Source organism: Heteronotia binoei, chromosome 5, assembly GCF_032191835.1.
Source record: "Heteronotia binoei isolate CCM8104 ecotype False Entrance Well chromosome 5, APGP_CSIRO_Hbin_v1, whole genome shotgun sequence".
NCBI lineage: Eukaryota > Metazoa > Chordata > Lepidosauria > Squamata > Gekkonidae > Heteronotia > Heteronotia binoei.
The window spans coordinates 104,799,729-104,819,461 of record NC_083227.1 but is presented as its reverse complement, the minus strand read 5'-3'; the positions used below and the strand labels follow the sequence as shown (position 1 = coordinate 104,819,461).

The 19,733-nt window shown below is 42.4% G+C and overlaps 2 protein-coding genes across 3 annotated transcripts in view; one reads left to right on the top strand and one right to left on the bottom strand.

The window, feature by feature from the left end:
- Window positions 1–8,784, top strand: part of BAP1 (BRCA1 associated protein 1) — a 36,141-nt gene extending 27,357 nt beyond the window's left edge. For both annotated transcript variants that reach the window (XM_060239974.1, XM_060239975.1), the window contains 2 exons: window positions 4,686–4,758; window positions 6,688–8,784. In XM_060239974.1, coding sequence (XP_060095957.1) covers window positions 4,686–4,758; window positions 6,688–6,821 — 207 coding nt within the window. In that variant the 3' untranslated portion in view covers window positions 6,822–8,784. The remainder of the gene's footprint in view (window positions 1–4,685; window positions 4,759–6,687) is intronic.
- Window positions 8,785–9,180: 396 nt separating this feature from the next.
- DNAH1 (dynein axonemal heavy chain 1) overlaps window positions 9,181–19,733 on the bottom strand; it is a 255,919-nt gene continuing 245,366 nt past the window's right edge. The window contains exons 75-78 of the mRNA XM_060240006.1: window positions 13,545–13,689; window positions 12,979–13,185; window positions 12,459–12,693; window positions 9,181–9,431 (exon numbers count right to left, since the gene is read on the bottom strand). Coding sequence (XP_060095989.1) covers window positions 9,310–9,431; window positions 12,459–12,693; window positions 12,979–13,185; window positions 13,545–13,689 — 709 coding nt within the window. The 3' untranslated portion in view covers window positions 9,181–9,309. The remainder of the gene's footprint in view (window positions 9,432–12,458; window positions 12,694–12,978; window positions 13,186–13,544; window positions 13,690–19,733) is intronic.

Here is a 19,733-nt window from a genome sequence, read left to right as displayed (position 1 = left end):
GGAAAGACGCTGGGGGGGTTTTCAAGAGGTGCCGCTCCTGTGGAAAGAAGATTGCCCCCCCCCCCCCGACGGCCATTCCCTCTGTCTTCTCTGTTTGGGCGAGGGACACCGCGTTGATTCGTGTATCCACTGCCTGAGTTTTTCTAAGCAAACTCGGAAGAATCGAGCGGCGAGGCTTTCGGCGGCACTGGTCGAGTTGGCACTTCGGCCTCAGAAGATGGCATCGAGCCTGTCGGTACCAATGGGGGAGGCTGTGGCTCCAACGGTCACATAGGCTGAGGCTTCGCCGATCAGGACCGAGATGCCGGTCGAGCGCGGGCGTGCCACTAAATGGCCTTCTGAAGGGTCTGTGGACACCCTGGCTAAGAGGCATAGGGATGATTTGGGGACCCGATCATCTGCGCCGAAGAAGGCGAAATCAAAGGAAAAGCGGAGGAAGAGACCATCCTGCACTCCTTCGCCTTCATGCGACGCTTCGGCACTGACAGCTCCACTGAAGAAGATCTTGGCGTCCAGAGGCAGTGCTTCGCAGCTGCGCCTGTCGGCATCGGAGCACAAGATCGACCTGACTCAATGCAGTGAGAGCGATTCGGTCTCGGAAGTGGAGGTTTCGGCGCCGATGGAGCAGGCAAGAGGTCGGAGAGAGCCAGAATTGCTTGCAATCGCTCGTCGCTTCCCATTGCTCCCACCATGGGAACAACGACAATGGCCTGCATATGCCTACCCCTATCCACCTTACCAGTGGTACCCTCCACGGGAGTTTGCAGACTGGGACCGGCAGTCCAAGATGTCTCATATGTCCCGGCTTTCTCAGCATTCCAGACGGCGTCCGTCGGCATTGATCTCCGTCCCACCCGACAGACGCGGAGTGGTGGAGGAAGAAGCTCAACCTTGGTCGTCGGGGTCGATTCGGTCGCCGGTGAGAGAGTCAACGCCAGTGCTCTCGGAACACTCCCTGCACAGAGAGTCCTCATCATCGGACTCTGAGGAGGGTACAGACGAGCCAGGTCGGGCTTCGGAACCTTCTCCAGTGTCTCATTCGGCTGAGGATCTTCCTGTCTCATCTTTGGAGGATCTGAAGTCGTATGGGGACCTGGTGAAGAGGATGGCACTCTCGCTTTCGCTTCTGGTGACCCAACCGCAACTTGTTGTAGATGACACCGTGTTCAACATCATGCAATGGGATATGTCTACAGCGGTTGCTCTGCCAGTGACGAAGGTCATCCTTCAGGCCGTGAAGGAGCCTTGGGCGAAGCCAGCGTCAACACCGGTGTCATAGAGGAGGCTGGACCATATGTATCGGGTCCAGGAATCGGGAGCGGAGTTTCTCTTCACTCATCCGAAGCCTAATTCGGTGGTCATTTCCTCCTCATCTAAGGCCTGAAAAACCCATTCTTCCCCACCAGATAAGGAGGGAAAGAAGTTGGACAATGTAGGGAGGAAATTTTATTCTGCGGGGCCCTCGGAGTCAAGGTATCTAACTATGCTGCATGCATGGCTAGATATGAATACTCAGTGTGGGAACAACTTTACCCCCCTTTTGTCTTCCCTGAGTGAGGAGAAGAGATCGGCTGCAAAGAAGTTGCAGAAGGAGGGTTTTGCTGTAGCCAAACAGCAATTGGCTGCAGCAAAACATATGGTCGATGTATCTGCAAAAACCATCACCTCGGCCATCTGCCTCCGACACCACTCTTGGCTTCGATCCACAGCCCTTCAACAAGACACTACGGCCTTCATGGAAGATCTGCCCTTTGAGGGAGAAGGCTTGTTCAGTTTCACCACTGACAGCGTGCTTCAGGAGATGGACAAGAACAGTAAAATGTCCAGAAACCTAGGCATGCAGGCACCTTCTAGAGCAGCGAAGCAAAAGCAGTGGCACAAGCCATGGGCAAAGAAACAATATCAGAAGTTCTCCCCGGAACAACAATGGCAACCTCACTCGACGCAACCTGAAGGCAGGTCACCGTACAGGGGGAACAACAGAAACTGCTACGCCTCAGCTCAAACCACCAGCAAGTCCAAGGGCACTCGCCCTCAAAAGCAGGGCCTTTGACTTTCCCGTAGCACGCATCATCGTCCCCATTTCTTCTTCTTCTATCGGCCTCCGCCCCTTCCTGTCTTCTTGGGAGTCCATCACTACCGACAGGTGGGCACTTTCCATCGTAGCGGAAGGCTACAGGATAGATTTTGCTCAGATTCCGAACCAGTCTGTGGTAATCACCACGCCCCCTTTCCCACCTCTGCTGGCGAAGGTGAACAACCTCCTACAGAAACAAGCCATAGAGAGAGTTCCGATGGAGGCCAGGATGGGAGGTTTCTACTCTCGCTACTTCCTGGTTCCCAAGCGGGACGGGGGTTTAAGACCAATCATGGATCTTCGGAGTCTGAACAAATTTATTCTGTACCAGAAGTTCAGAATGTCCACTCTGCAGACTGGATGGCAACTCTGGACCTGCTGGCAGTTCATTTTGCTCTGCGTTCTTTCCGCCCCCTGGTGGCGGGGGAAAGTTGTTGCTCTGCTTACGGACCATACCACTGCCCTGTGCTACATCAACAGGCAGGGAGGGACAGTCTCTTGACGGCTCTGCGCGTTGGCATTGGACCTATGGTCGGAGTGCCTGCACTACGACATCTTTGTGAAGGCTGCACACCTTCCAGGGGTCCTCAACTTGCAGGCAGACTCTCTCAGCAAGGGTGCAGCTTCCCCACACGAGTGGGAACTGAATTGGCGCTTCCTTCAGCCTGTGTTTCAGCGCTGGGGGTATCCAGGTGGATGTCTTTGCCATGGCCGAAAACAGGAAGTGTCCTCTGTTTTGCTCCAGAGGGGTCATGGATCCAGAGTCGTTGGGAGACGGGCTGCTGTTTCCATGGAATGCTCGGTTCCTTTACATGTTTCCACCCCTGCCGCTGTTGACGAAGGTGGTCAACAAAATCATGAGAGAGACCTTGTTGCATCCTGGTGACTCCTTGGTGGCCTCGCCAGAACTGGTTCCCGATCCTGCTTCAACTGGCCAGGGGGATCTTCTACCAGTTCCCGGCGGAGCTGGACCGTCTGTCAGCTCAGGGCCATCACGTACTCCATCACGACGTGCCTCACCTGAAGTTGACAGCGTGGCTTATAGACCCTGTGGGTTCTCTAGCAGAGTCCAGCACGTCTTCCTGAATAGCAGGAAGCTTTCCACCCGCGCTTCCTATAAGTGGCGGAAGTTCCTTCAGTTCCTAGTTGATCCTTCAGTTTCACCCCAGAGGGTGGGGTTGTCGGTAATTTTTGAGTTTTTGTTATCCCTGGTGGATGCTGGCCTTGTTTTTTTCCTCCATCAAGGTTTATTTGGCAGCAATATCTGCATTCCATGAACCAGTGGAGGGACATTTTGCACACCCTCCTTCTAAGAGGTTTTTGGAGGGTCTGCTTAGGCTTCATCCCCCATCCAGATCGCCCCCACAGTTGTGGGATTTGACTTTGGTGCTGGACAGACTGACTCGTTGTCCATTTGAGCCAATGGCTATGTGCTCATTACAGCTTCTTTCATGGAAGACTGCGTTTTTGGTAGCCATCACATCAGCACGTCGTGCGGGGGAGCTCACGGTGATATGTTGTGACTACCCATATCTTGTTTTTCAGGAGGCTGGGGTTTCTTTTCTCCCCAAGGTGGTTTCTCAGTTCCACCTCAACCTAGAAGTTTGGTTGCCCACTTTTCATCCTACGCCTTCCTCAGATGAGGAACGTAGGTTGCATGCTTTAGATGTAAAGCGTGCTTTATTGTTTTATTTAAGTCGTTCCAAGAGTTTTCGCATGGACAAGCAGCTTTTTGTTTCATACCCTGCCCCTAAGTTAGGTTCCAGGATTTCGTCTCAGAGGCTTTCAAAATGGCTCACTGAGACTATTAAACTATGTTATTTGTTGGCTAAGAAGCCGTTACCTGGGCCTATTCGCGGCCACTCTACAAGGGCGATGGCGTCGTTGGTGGCGTTCCTGAAAGGCGTGTCCCTGACGGATGTTTGCAAGGCTGCCACCTGGTCCTCTCCGCATGCCTTTATGAAGCACTATGCACTGGACGTGCATGCTCAACAGAGGACTCGCTTGGGAACTGCGGTGCTGCAAGCTGTTTCTTCCAGTTGACCGTCTTCCTGCCTTCAAGTATGTCTTGCTTACTAATCTCCCATGAGTGTGAAGCACAGAGACCATGAAGAAGATAGACAGGTTGCTTACCTGTAACTGTAGATCTTCGAGTGGTCATCTGTGCATTCACACTACCCGCCCTCCTTCCCCACTGCTGACCGTCTCCCTCCAGTAGGGGCTTCCAGCGGTCAGGAAGGAACTGGTGGGATCCCCGCTCTGGCACCGGTGAGCATGCGCATTGGGACACCTGCGCATGCCCATTGGCGCCGAGTGCAGAAAAATCCCGGGCTTTTCAGGTATCGATTCAGGGATTGGCGCAGGCGCTCTATCCCATGAGTGTGAATGCACAGATGACCACTCGAAGATCTACAGTTACAGGTAAGCAACCTGTCTTTCCCAAGCTGACTCTGGTGTGCTGTTGATTGCCTTAGGTGCTCTTGGCCATATTATTGGCTTTTATCTTACTAGACAATCCAAGTTTCATTAATATTGGCCGGATTTCTTTAACTTGCTTGAACACAATTACTGAACAGTTCTTTTGCTCTTTTCTGATGTATCTCTGTAGATTGATGACCAGAGAAGAACTCACAATTATGATGAATTCATTTGCACCTTTATCTCCATGCTGGCACAAGAAGGTGAGACTTAAGTAGAGCAGTAGCAGCACTAGCAGAATTTTGCTGGGCAAAACGTTGTTGATTCTAAGGGGAGTTACATCTCTTGAATATCTCAAACAGTGACACCTTTATTTCACATTAAGATGCCAGTGTTAAACATATTTTACTTTTAAATAAAATAATTGATTTGAACAAGGTTTATTATAGTCACATTCTAACTAAAGGCTTTATTCTAGTCCTAGTTGCTGCTAAAATGATCTTTTTCCTAAACAGAACTATAAAAAGAGATCTTGCTGATCTAGTTTGTTAAAGTAGGTCTTGTGCAGTTTGATCATACAACTGTTAAACGTAAGCTTTCCAAGTTCAATAGAAGTAGTTGTTCCCAGCATGAAGATAGAATGCTGTCAAATGTGCACGATCTATGGTAGGTAAAAGGTGGCAATCAGGCAAACAAAATTATATCAAAAGTACCTTGAAAATAATACACGAGAAAATCTGGATCATTGGTCTTCAACCTTTCCAGGCTTGGGACCCGTGTTCAACACCCAACCCAGCGATGGAAAATCACGTGAAGTTAGAGTGATGTGACAGGAATAGGAGGAGCTGGAAGTATAACCTCACCAGTGGGGAAGGGGGCTGTAGACAGCAAGCATTTGTGGAGCACTGAAAAACCAACTGGTTAGGAGAAGACAAGGGAGAGCTTCTATGAGGAGTGGGTTCTGAACCTACCTGTGCTAAAGTGATGATATGAGTTAATTCTGTCTCATTCTGTTGCTTCTCCCCAAATGCATGCAAACAGAAGCAGGAGGTATGATACCCCACTTGTGATGTGCAGCTCTTACAGTCCACCTGAGGGCCTCAATTTATGAGCTTGAAGACCACTGATCTAGATGGCTCAAATAAGTCAGTTAAAGCAGCTCAGCTCACATGTAAAGAAACCTTTTAATATAAGAATCAGTTCAAAAAGAGAAGCATGCAGAATAGACAAGGAAAAGTGTTAAAAAGGGGAGAGAGAATTCAGCTAGGTGCACCATTATGTCCTCTTTACTTTGCATTCACTATGGAGAAACTGTCTTGGTAGAGAAGCATTTACCTTTGAAGACCCTGAATTGCCTTAACAGATACTTCAGAACATCCCAACCTAGAATCTGGGATATTATTACCTTAAATCCTTAAACCTTCTCCATGTCCCTTTCCCTGTTGTCTCAAGCTTTCTCTTTCTGATTCTTGAAACAGAATGTACTAAGCAGTTTGAGGAAGTGAGTGATAAACCACATAGTACTTCTGGTTGGATCTTGGCATTGTCAAAAAGTAGTCATTTTAATGGGTTGGAACTGAGGCAGAATATATCAAACAGTTTGGTCAGCAAAAGTAGTGAGCCACTTACAATGTATTTTGTATCTGTTCCCTAAGTTCTTCCCAGCATCCCAGATGAGCTCTGTGGTTGGGTGAGCTGAGCACAAATGCACAAAGCTGTGAAATTGACGGCAAGCAGTTAGAGCCTCTTTGGGCCATTAGGGGTGCTAAATTTAAAGGAAGAGATGTGGGTGTGCTAGAAGCTTGCCAAAAGAAAAGCCCTTTTCCTTCTCTTTGTCACAAGATCCAAAGCTTTCTGAACTCTAATTCTTGATTTCAGTGCTGAAGAAAGGCCCAGGGCTATAGAGAACTCCACTGTCTTGGCCATAGATGTCACTGTGGAGATAGCTCTAATTCTGTAGTCCTCAATGGAAGGTGGGGTATGGTGAGGGAGTGCTTTTATATTTGTATGGATTTGAGTTGATGCTGTACATGGATACTTGATTTTAGACTACTAAATGGACCTTTCCATAACAGGCTGTCCAAGACTTAGAGTCCCTGAGTATATAGGGGGAGTGTGTTTTGAAATGTCTGGAAAGGGAGTTAAGAGCATCCTTATTTAGCTGTTGTTTCTTGTTTGAATTGTCTATGTAGGAATGCTGGCTAGTCTTGTAGAGCAAAACATCTCTGTCCGTAGACGGCAAGGAGTCAGCATTGGGCGCCTCCACAAACAGCGGAAGCCAGATCGGCGGAAACGTTCCCGGCCATATAAAGCCAAACGTCAATAGCATCGGTCTTTGGACAGTACTCTTGTGTGCACTGCTTGCTGCTGTTGATCATGTGGTGCAAATGCCAGGCATTTCTGTGCCAGTGCTGAGGAGCAAGGCTCTGCGCTGGACTCCTCTGCTCAAACCATCAGTGTTAGTGTAATGTTACACATGAATCCCATTGCATTCAGCTGGGCTTTAGATGTCTCTCTCCCCCATGGTGGTTGCCATGTGGGAATCCCACTTCTATATATTTTGGGGGGGGATTTTCCCGAAGAGAAGATGCTTGCAATGTTATGGACTGGTCCATTTAAAGGACCTACAGACATAGCCTTGAACTTGTTGTTCAGGGCCCTCAACTCACTTGCAGTATATTTTGCCACAACTAATGGCAGTCTTCTGAGACTCTGTACCAGTTAAAGGGATAAGCCAATCTCTGCTGCCCTCTGGAAGGCCATTGGGGCTGGTGTTAATGCAGTGGTAGGTGTAGTCTCAGAGTTGGAATAAATGAAGTACTGTTCACTGCCAGTGATTACTCCCTGGGAAGATGACATCTATTTTTTGCATTGGATAGTGTTTTTTTGTTCTGACAAGTGGTTGCTGATCTTTTTTGTTGTTGTAGCTCTTCCTCCCATTCCAGGAATCTACTGCTTGCTATGCATTTGAGTCATCCTGTTCTTTCATTTGTTCTTTGCAAGTAGGCTGTACATTCAGTATCAGTCTCTTGTTTTTTCTCTGGGTGGCTTCTCCTGTTTGAGGTGAGTGTGCACAATGTGATGAGTATGTATGAAATCTGTGTCATAGGAGGTGGGAGCCTGGCAGCATGAGAATTGCTGCTCTCTGGTCTATACGTGTGGGATCTTCAGAGCGCTAAAAGCAGCTAAAGTCCAGGTCTTCAGCCTTGTAAACTTGAGCCTTTGGCATTTCTTCAAATAGTGCTGCACAAAACCATGTTGTTAACCCTGCCCTCCTCCTCCAGGATGGCACAGCTTAGATATGGCTGGATCAATGATACAAGATGCTCTAAATATGCTGATAATAGGCAAGAAATACCACTGACACCACACCAAGAACTAGCAGTCTGGAGGAGTGTTAAATGGGTAAGAACCATGGTTTTGTTGTGTGTGCATGTGTTATTTCAGGTATGCTGTGGGAAAAGCCATGGGATGCTGCCAGTACAAGAGAATTGGCCCCTACTTGGTATTCAAAGCTGGCAACTCAGATAATAGGTTCTATATCCCACTGCAGTGGGAGATGTGGCTTTGGCTGATGTGAGTACTGTGGTTACCATCTAGGGTGAGAAGGCATGTCCCAGCCTTAGCTTTCTGGATAGTGTCAGCTAAGACTTGGGATGACGTCAACAATGCTGACTCCATGACATTGGAAGGTACCTTCTCCTACCTCACTGGTTACTGTCTCCCATTGCAGCAAGGGACCTTAAAAGTAAAATCAGTTCATGTAGTTGACACTTATACTGTCACTACAGCACTGAGGAGTTCCTTGGCTTTATAATTTTTTTCCCTGTCCAGACAAAAGGTAGCTTGTTTCGAAAATGAATTTATGCATTGTATGGCCATGACAGCAACATTTGTAAACATGGATTAAAGATAAATAGCAGGCTGTGATAAGTTATCTACTTTATCCAAACTGGTATTCCAAAGACTCTTTTATCCTCCTCCCCCCCGCTTGTAACTGATTGTAAATAGCTGAATCTCCTCTTGTACCCCTGGGTAAGAGCAGGCATTGTACTAGCTGGAAAATACCAAGCAGTGGAATTCAGATGACCACAAGATGCAGAAACCAGTTTTTGAGAAGATGATAATGCAGCTGCAAACAGAACTTCATTTGCTTTTCTTTGTGTACAGATGCTGATGATAGTTTCTTTTTAATATGTTGACAGAATGATCTGTCTCTTGCTTTGCTGGTTTCAAGTGCTGTAAATACCAAGTTCAAAAGAATAAAATGTATACCTGTTGGACCTCTAGTGAATTTGTAGATGGAACTGTCAAAGTGGTACCAAATAACTACATTATTCTCTGTATCTCTGGAAAGTGCTTGAGTCCTCCTTTTAGCAACAAGAACCTAAGCAAGGTGTGTGATGCATGAACTACTGAGATCGAGAACATGCTTCCTCCAAGATACAGTAGATGCTTTTGCTTTCCCTGGAGAATTATTTCATAATTCTTTTAAGCCTTCATATTACTCCAACCCCATAGATGACGGAATTACCCTTGAAGGCTTATCAGCACTTGGATCTTACAACAGGAACGTGAGCTAATGCTCATTTTAACATTTTTTTAGGACAGAGCTGAAAAACTACATATTACCTTATAGCACAGGATCAGTCACGAACACTCATTAACAGAACTGAAGTCATATGTGCAACTAAAATACTTATTTTAGTAAAAAGTCAGCTTGCTTCATTAAACAAAATCATATATTCTAGTTAGCCGAGCTTCTTTCCAGGTGAAAATTTAACAAATAAGTCCAGTGGCGCAGGAGTTATTGCTTAGAAGTCCAAGGCACAAATTAAGGCAACGCCCCGTTTGATCCAGTGCCTCTGAGGCTTGAAGGTAGGGATTTCAACAGCAATCACATAGTTGGTAGAATGACCAGTTGTTGACAGCGTCCCTAGGATAGAAACAAAGACATAGTAGACGGCACCACAGTATAGGAAGAATAACTACCAGTCTACTTCTTGCAACCCAAAACACGAATTGTTTTTAATAGTGCTCTTCTTACAAATGTTATGAGTTACAGTGAAAAGCAAAGCCTCTCTCATAAGTATGTTAGGTACTAGCTGCTGAGGTGTAGAAAGTCACAGCTGACTGTAGACGAATAATGGCAAGTAGTTGCTTGCTAGGAAGAAGCTGTTTAGCATTGACCAGAAAGTCAACCTGGCTTGATCTGTGTGGCTAAACTATTTAATCATTTCATATCACAGCAGCTCAAACAACAAAGGAAGGTGGCTGCAAACATGAGATAAGTGAGTTTTATTGAACATACAATGTATGAGACGTTATTCTTTGTCCTAAGTAAAATATGGCTCAATTAAAGTTAGCATTCCACAGGGTATGAGTATTCTATACAAAGAAAATAAAATGGGTGCAGAATTCAGCTAACAAATTCTAGACTAGTGCAGTTATGGCCAGAAAAGTTTCTGCTGATTGGGGCAGAGCTGCAGTGTCTTATAATGTTCACTTTCCTTTCTCAAATATATTAAACATTATGCAAAATCAAGAAAATTGCCATGAATGTGCAACTTTTAAGGGTACATGCTCCTCTTTTATTGAACACAGTATTTAATAGGCCTTACTGACATAATAGGCCTTACTGACATAATAGGCCTTACTGAAATACTGAAAGCGCCATCACAGACAATTCCTATGAGAAGAAAAAATGGAGAAGCCTAAAGAAGCTGAGGTGGCTCCATAAACACCTCTCTAAAGACTTGAGAAATAAAAAAGGCTCCTTTAGGAATTGGAAGGAGGGCCTTATAACCAAAGATGAATATAAATAAATCACCAGTGCTTGTAGAGAAAAAATTAGGAAAGCTAAAGCTCAGTATGAGCTTAGGCTGGCCAAAGATGCTAAAAACAACAAAAAAGGGTTCTTATGTTCAGAGTAAGAAAAAGAGCAAGGACATGGTAGGCCGATTGCGAGGGCGGTAAAGTGAAATTGTAACAGGCAGGCCTTGGATTCAGTGGGAGCTCACAGGAGCACAGCTCCTGAGCCTTCTGAGAGTTCCACCTCCTCCATTGAATAGTAGGTGCAGCTACATAACAGTCCCTGGATGAGCTCCACCACCTATTTTTCTACAAAATGACCCCTGGTAACAGGTAATGAGAGGGTGGAACTGCTCAATTCCTTTTCCTCAGTCTTCTCTTCTGAGGGAAACTGTGCTCAACATAGCAAAAACAGAACATATGAGGGTATGGAATTCCAACCTAGAATTAGCATAGGGGTAGTACATAAACACCTAGTTTCTTTAAATGAAACTAAGTCCTCAGGGCCAGACGAACTGCATCCAAGAGTTATAAAAGAGCTTGTGGATGTAATTTCTGAGTCTCTGGCTATTATTTTTGAGAATTCTTGGGAGAACAGGAGAGGTGCTGGAAGATTGGAGGCGGGCGAATGTTGTCCCAATCTTCCAGAAAGGGAAAAAGGATCTCCCAACCAAGTCAGTTTGACATCTACACCTGGAAAAGTTTTAGAACAAATCATTCAGTCAGTCCTGGAACATTTAGAAAGAATGGCTGTGATTACTAAGAGCCAGCATGGTTTTCTCAAGAACAAGTCATGTCAGACTAACCTGATCTCTTTTTGTGAGAAAGTGACTACCTTGCTGGGTCAGGGGAATACCATAGACATAGTTTATCTTGATTTCAGTAAGGCTTTTGATAAGGTTCCACATACTGTCCCTTGTTGACAAGTTGGTAAAATGTGGTTTGGATCCTGTTACCATTAGGTGGATCTGTAACTGGTTGATATATCGCACCCAAAGAGTGCTTGTGAATGGTTCCTCATCCTCTTGGAGAGGAGTGACAAGTGGCGTACCTCAAGGATCTGTCCTGGGATCTGTTTTGTTCAACATAAATGATTTGGATGAAGGAATAGAGAAGATGATGATGATACTGGATTTATATCCTGCCCTCCACTCTGAATTTCAGAGTCTCAGAGTGGCTCACAATCTCCTTTATCTTCCTCTCCCACAACAGACACTCTGTGAGGTGGGTGGGGCTGAGAAGGCTCTTACAGCAGCTACCTTTTCAAGGACAACCTCTGCCAGAGCTATGGCTAACCCAAGGCCATTCCAGCAGGTGCAAGTGGAGGAGTGGAGAATCAAACTCGGTTCTCTCAGATAAGAGTCTGCACATTTAACCACTACACCAAATTAGAGGGAATGCTTATTATATTTGCAGATGATACTAAATTGGGAGGGGTTGCAAATACAGTAGAAGACAGAAACAGGATACAGGATGATCTTGACAAACTGGAAAACTGGGCTAAAACCAATAAAATGAATTTTCACAGGGATAAATGCAAAGTTCTGCAGTTAGGTAGGGAAAATCCAATGCATGGTTATAGGATGGGGAAGACTTGTCTTAGCAGTAGTTTGTGCAAAAAGGATCTAGGGGTCTTAGTGGACCCTACTCTGAACATAAGTCAACAGTGTGATGCAGTGGCTAAAAAGGCAAATGCAATTTTGGGCTGTATCAATAGAAGTATAGTGTCCAGATCATGTGAAGTGATAGTATCGATTTGCTCTGCTCTGGTAAGACCTCACCTGGAGTATTGTGTTCAGTTTTGGGCACCACATTTTAAGAAGGATATAGACAAACTGGAACAGGTTCAGAGGAGGGTGACGAAAATGGTGAGGGGTCTGGAGACCAAGTCTTATGAGGAAAGGTTGAAGCTGCTGCTAGTCTTGAGTAAACATTACTGACCTTGATGGACCAATGGTCTGATTCAGTACAAGGCAGCATAATGTGTGAACAAGGCTGGCCTTTTATCTTATACTTGATACTAAAATGAGGTCAAAGATGCAAAAGGAAATTTCCTTTTGAGATCCAGATATCCAACTACAGATCAACAGGGAAAAGTTCTGGGCCTGTCTTGGTCAAGTATATCAAAGGTTTCAACTTAATAAATGCTTACCTGCACGAGTGAGTGTCTTATAGATGGGACACAGATAGATTCCTTTGCTTGGAGGCTTGCGGTTGGGTACAGGAACCAACCAGATGATTGCCATTTCTGTGTACAGCTCTTTAGGCCGTGATTCTGTGAGCTGAAAGTACAAGGGATCCCACCGAGCCCCCTCCAGAAATAAGCCATGAATGTAACATCCCACAGGAGGGCGTTCAGTTAGTTCGTTCACAGACTCAGCCATTATCTAAATTGAGAGGGAGAAAGGTGGCTTTCACAAAAAAAATCAACAAAAAACACCCAAGTGTGGGGTACCTGTCAGTTTTGCGCAATATAAAACCTACAGGAATGTCATGGATTCATTAATTTGTTGTAGATTCACTGTGTGAAGCTCATGGTATGAGGTAGCAACTATTCAGGTTAGCAAAACCAGGATCTGGCAACCTGAGGTATGGTGTATACATTCTTTACTCAGGTTATGTTTACAGAGAGCATGAGTTGCCTAAATGTCAATATAACCTGTCTCACTGACCTTAAAATCAAAAGAGATGGTATCTATGGATATGACAGATTTCCTGGCAAAATTCTGTAATGTCCCTGTTAAAAAGGCCTGGGGAAAGAAGAAGCCACTGATCCAGAACACGGGGGGTATCCCTTTATCAATCCATCTTTTCAGGAAATCAATGCGTAGCAGCAGGTCATTTACCCAGGAAGCCAAGGGTTTTAGGGAGGGGTATGCCTGTGGGAGAAGACAAATACCATGGTACTTTGTTGAGAGACTACCATTTAAAAAGTGTAAGTAATGCAAAGGATGCTTCTAACACAACCCAAAAACTCTAGTTCATTAGTGAATACATAGCTCAGAATTCACGACCCAAGATTTGTAAAATACAACACCATCATTCTTTCTAGGTTGGTTCTACTCTGCACTACTAAAGAATTATAGTATGTTTGATGTCATTTCAAAAGAGATGGTAACTCACAGCAGCCAACTGAAGCATCTCTATATGTAGATACAGCCTATTTCTATAGTATCCATGTTGTATGGATTGCTAAGCACCTCAACTTTGAAAATAATTGCCCATCAAGCAGCAGTACCTTGCTATTCCACATCTCTGGGACTGTGTTGTTGTATAAGCTGTTGGCCATAAGCTCTAGCTGTGATGACATAACCACTAGGCCTTTAAGAGCTTTTAGCAGATCTTTCAGAGATGCTGCAATTACTTCTAGTAGGCGATTGTACCTGCACAAAAAGAAAGCCAAAGTAAGCCAACCTTAATTTTGACAGCTCCCCAGTACTCTGAAACAAATGAAACTCTAGGGATCTTACCCACTTTTGATGGGGCCTGACTTGGTAACAGCTTGAGTAATTTATGTTGGTTTACTGTGGATGTCACAGTATGTGTGAATCTTGGGACTGCTGTTTAAAGGTAAAGGTAGTCCCCTGTGCAAGCACTAGTCATTTTCGACTCTGGGGTGATGTTGCTTTCACAACGTTTTTACGGTCCCAGTCATCTACACTTTCCCCCCAGCAAGCTGGGTACTCATTTTACCAACCTCAGAAGGATGGAAGGCTGAGTCAACCTGGAGCCGGCTACCTGAACCAGCTTCCACTGGGATCGAACTCAGGTTGTGACTACTAGTTACCTGTAACTAAATATGTACAGGCACCGAAACAAAATGCTTTATTGAGGATACCCATTAGTTTTCAGAAAAGTTCCCAGTAATTCTGGCTTGCTAATTTAACTTTTTCAATCCTGCCTGCCAAAATTAGTGCACTTCAATGCAGAACTAATCAATGCATTCAGAATGGAATAACTGTGCAGAGTACTGCAGTGCGTGTGGAGCTCTATGAAAATAGCAGTTAGAGGTGAGCTTAACTGCCCATTCCGTCTCACACATTTTTCTGAAATACATCTTTCATTGTACAGGTGTGGAGTTTCACGGTTTCACATCCCTCGGACTGGAGAGAAAGATCACAATCTTCATCCTGCATTGGTTTAGCTCATGAGAATAACCCAATTTTAAATAGCAGGCCTACATAACTTATGTTGTAATTCTTTTCTTCATCTTCCCGATGTTTTGAACTGTAGCCAAAGTTATGAGTGCTGTAGTGAGTCATCTCCATGGGACAATTCCACCCCCCCCCCCCATTAACAGTGGAGTTTGATCATGCAAGGAAAATATGTGCTACCAGAAAGAGAGATTGATTTGATGATTTCCCCTTTTATGCTGGTCTGGGGGGCAGTCCCCAACAAGTGGCATCTGGGAGCATTTGAGGGGGGGGGGGGGAAGTGGTGTTTGAGGAACTTGCATTCTGCTGATGAGAATTTCTTCTGCCAGAGATTTCTCATGGGATCCAAGCCTATGGATTCTTATAATAGCACATTCCTTGTTCCTAATACCTTGTTTCTAATATACTAACTGCATGTTCAACAGAAGCTAGGTGGCTAACAAAAACTGAAAGTGGCTCTTGACCTTCTTGAATGCTAGAAGACATGGGGAGCAGTAGCACCTTCCTCAGTCAACAAAAATATTTGCCTGCAGCTGCATTGTACCCACTTTCTTCCCCTGGCAGCTGATGTTATATTGGTAGCAGTTTACTTCTTTGGTGATTATGGCAGACAGAGATATAACCAGTATTAACAGCTGGGTCAAAGTTAAACAAACAGGAGTCCAGTGGCATCTGAAAGTCTTTAACAAAATTTATTTCAGTATAAATGTTTGTATGTCAGAGTTCAGCTCATCAAATATTTATTTATATTTATTTTATTGAGCTTCTAGCCTGCCCTACACTGCAAGCAGGCTCAGGGCGGGTCACAACAAAGATTAAAACAACCAGTCAATCATTAACAGTAATAACGGAGCAATAATAAACTTCACATCAATAAATGCAGTAATAACAATTGATTGCATCATCTGATTTTCCATCTACATCTGTTTCCGTACATATCTCTAGATATGTACGGATGGATGGCAGTTGATGCTGTCAGGGCAAGCAAAAGACATAGATCATACTAGGCAAGCAAAACAAACAATGAAGGGGAGGGGAGGTCAAGTGGATAGGTCTCATAATGCCCCTGTATAAATCGATGGTGCAGTCTCATTTGGAATACTGTGTGCAATTCTGGTCACCGCACCTCAAAAAGGATATTATAGCATTGGAAAAAGTCCAGAAAAGGGCAACTAGAATGATTAAAGGGTTGGAACACTTTCCCTATGAAGAAAGGTTAAAATGCTTGGGGCTATTTAGCTTGGATGAAAGAGCTAATAACTGCCTCCAAAAAGAAAATTAGAAAGGATATTGAAGATTTGAAAAAAGATATAGAAGATCTCAGAAATGAAACTATGGTAACATCTAAAAAAGTGCAAGAAATGGAGGGGAGAGTGAAAGCACATGATTACACCTTGAAAAAAATACGAGAAAAAGTGGTAATATATGACTGAAAACTGATGGAAACTCAGATACGTCTGAGAGGAGTACCTGAAGACGAACAAACTGACTTAAAGGAATATATAATAAAAATTATTGTGGAATTCCTGGAGGAAGATCTAGAAGGTACAAGGAACATGTATGACTATGTGTACAAACTCATTCTATGCCAAAAAGAATAATCTACCAAGAGATGTGGTTATAAAATTTATGACAAAAGGTGGGAAAGATCATAAATAAGAATTTTGGGAAAACACTGACAGTTGAAGGCAGCAGAGTAAGAATCATGAAGGAGCTGCCAAGACAAGTGTTAACTGACAGAAGGACATACAAGAAACTGACAAAAAAATTACGAGACAATGAAATAAGGTATAAGTGGATACTACCAGATACTGGTGGATACTACCAGAAGATGTGAGTTTTGAACTTCAAGGGAAAAGGATCACAATCACAAATACACAAGAACTGCGTAGGTTTTATGAAGAACATAAAGAATTTGAACCATGATGGATTACAAATTATTATCTTGGAATGTAAATAGTCTAAGTTCACCACAAAAAAGAAAGGCAACGTTTCATTGGATTAAAAAGCAAAATTGTAATATAATTTGTTTGCAAGAAGTACACATTAAACAAAAGGATTACAAATTTTTATGGAATAAACAATTGGGGCTTGAATTTTTTTCACTGGCTGAGCAGAAGAAAAGATTTTCTATATCAAACAAGAATTGGACCCAAAATTGATTTTTAAGGACAATGATGGGAGATATGTAGCGGTGGAAATAATAGTAAATGGGAAGAAAATGTTGCTATTGGGACTGTATGCACCAAATGGAGCAAAAGATATATTTTTTAAAGACATTACACAGCAATTGGATAATGTGACATATGAACAAATTATGATAATGGGGGACTTTTTTTTCCCCCAGTTTAAATTTTTTATTAATGAATAATAAACACAATTTTACAAACATCAACTATAACAATAATATTAACAATAACTAAACCATAAGCCATCCTGTTTTGTATATGATATATCTAGTACATGTCTAATAAAAAGCAAAGTCTATGTATTTGTCTGGTAATTTACAAAATGCACTTTGATCGGAATGTACATAGGCAAAAAACCGAAACCATTTTTCTATAAACATATTCTTCTCGCTTCCTTTATCAGGTGCTTCTGAAATTTGTATGGTACCAGCTATTTTGTCCATCACAATTAAGTCCCAAATTTTTAGAAACCATTTTCGTTTGGAAGGTAGAACCGAAGCTTTCCAATGTTGAGCTATTGATAATTTTGCCGCTAAAATAAGCATAGATGCTAATTCTTTCTTATGTTTTGGTAATTCCGAATCATTCCATAGGTTAAGCAAAATTGATTCAGGGGCAAATGGCACCTTGTGGTCTATGATACGTTCCAACGTGGGTAAGACTAACTTCCAGAAATTCAAAACAACAGGACATTCCCACCAACAGTGGATAAATGAGCCAATCTGGCCGCACCCTCTCCAGCAGTTTGCATCTTTTGATCTTTTAGAATAAAAAATTTGTTGTGGTGTTAAGTACCACCTGGAGTAAATCTTAAAATTTTGTAGCCGCAAGTTCAATATAGGAGTGTGATATAGATATGACGACCAGATGTTTGACCAATTTTCTATTGTAATTTTAGTCCCGCAATCCTTATCCCAAGCTTTTACTATTGAGCTTTCTATATTCAATTTGAAGTTACTTAGATCTTTATAGATAATCGCAGTCTTTCCCTTGAGTTTAGGATCCGGATCTATCATGGCTTCTTCAAAAACTTTCAGAGGTCTATTCAATTGTGACAAAATATTTGGGTTGTGTAATAAATGGTGTACCTGTTTGTATTGTAACCAATTGGTCTTAAAATGGAATTTTCTTTCTAAATTTTTATTCGATCTCATCAAGTTATTTATAATTAAATGTTTGAATCTAAAGATACCTGCCTCTCTCCAATTCTTAAAGCTTGTTTTTTCCTTTGCAGCTGGAAACCAGTCTTGCCCCAAAAAAACTGTTGCTGGGGAGGGGTGTGGCGCTAATATATTCCTATATTTGTCCCACACATAATGGGGGACTTTAATGGAACAATTAAGAATGCATTGGATAGATCTGGGGGGAAAATAATAAAGGGAAATTGCCAAAGTCCTTTTTTGAATTAGTTAAACAAGAAAATCTGGAAGATATATGGAGGAAGTTCAACCCTGAAATGCGGGACTACACCTTTTTTTTAACAAGACAATACTTTTTCAAGGATTGACATGTTGTGGGGTACAAAAGACTTAGGACTTATTACAAAGAAAATAGATATCTTACCTAAAGTAAGAGCAGATCATAATCCATTATTGTGGTCAACTAAGTCCACCAAAAAGGTGAGAAGATGGAGGTTAAATGAAGATTTACTACAAAATAAAGAAATAGTGGCATCTCTAGAGAAAGAAACTAAAGCTTTCTTCCAAATAAATGATAAGGAGGATATTGAATTTCAAACAGCTTGGGATACATATAAAGCAGTAATGAGAGGGTTATTGATTACACTGAATAATAAAAATAAAAGAGCAAAGGAAAAACAATTGTTGGACATTCAGAATGAAATAAAGAAAAAAGAGGGGGAGCTGAGGAAGAGACCTGGGAAAAAGAAAATTATGAGGGAAATTACAGTACTTCAAACACAAATGAGACATTTGTTAAATAAAGAATTGGAATGGAATCTGAAAAGATTGCAGCAGAAATCTTTTGAAGGAGCAAATAAACCTGGAAAATATTTGGCTTGGCAAATGAAAAAAAAGAGAGAAAACAGAATTATTAACAAAATAGTAGTTGGTGGTAAAGAGATTGTGGATCAAGAAGGAATCAAAAGAGAATTTTTTAAATATTATGCCAAATTGTTTAAAGGCTTTAAGATAAACAAAGAGAAGATGGAAATATATTTGCATAAAATTAAAATAGCTCCCTTAACAGAAAATATGGAAAAAGTTTTGAATGAACCAATTGAAAAAATAGAAATTGAAGTGGCAATTAATTCAATGAAAATGGGAAAAGCACCTGGTCCAGATGACTATACAGCAAAACATTTTAAAACCCTCTTTAAGGAGTTAACACCGAAGCTTCAAAAACTGATGAATATTATAAGATTGCAGGGGAAAATACCAAATACATGGAAGGAAGCACTAATTTCGCTGATTCCAAAAAAGGATAGAGATGTAAAAAATTTCAATTGTTAAATACATTAAATTTCAGTTGTTAAATTTCATTGTTAAATAATGACTATAAAATATATACAGGAATCTTAGCAGAATGATTTAAACAATATTTGATTAACTTTATTAAGGAGGAACAAGCAGGATTTCTTCCCAATAGACAAATTAGAGACAATTTAAGGACTGTTGTAAATATTGTAGAATATTATGGAAGACATCCAGAAAAAGAAGTTGCTTTATTTTTTGTGGACGCAGAGAAAGCTTTTGATAATTTAAACTGGGACGTTATGTTTGCAGTGATGGAAAAAATGGAATTGGGGGAAAGCTTTATAAGAATGGGTGAAAGCAATATATACTGAACAGTATGCAAAACTTTGCATAAATGCGGATCTTACAGAGGATATGAAAATTAGTAAGGGAACAAGACAAGGTTGCCCTCTTTCTCCATTGTTGTTTATAATGACTCTTGAAGTTTTGTTGACGCAAATTCAAGAAGATAAGGAAATAGAAGGTTTGAAACTAAAAGGCTTTGCTTATAAATACAGAGCATTTGCAGATGATGTAATGTTTATAAATGAAAATCCTATACAAGTAATGCCATTATTACTAGGTAAGATCCAAGAATATGGAGAAATGG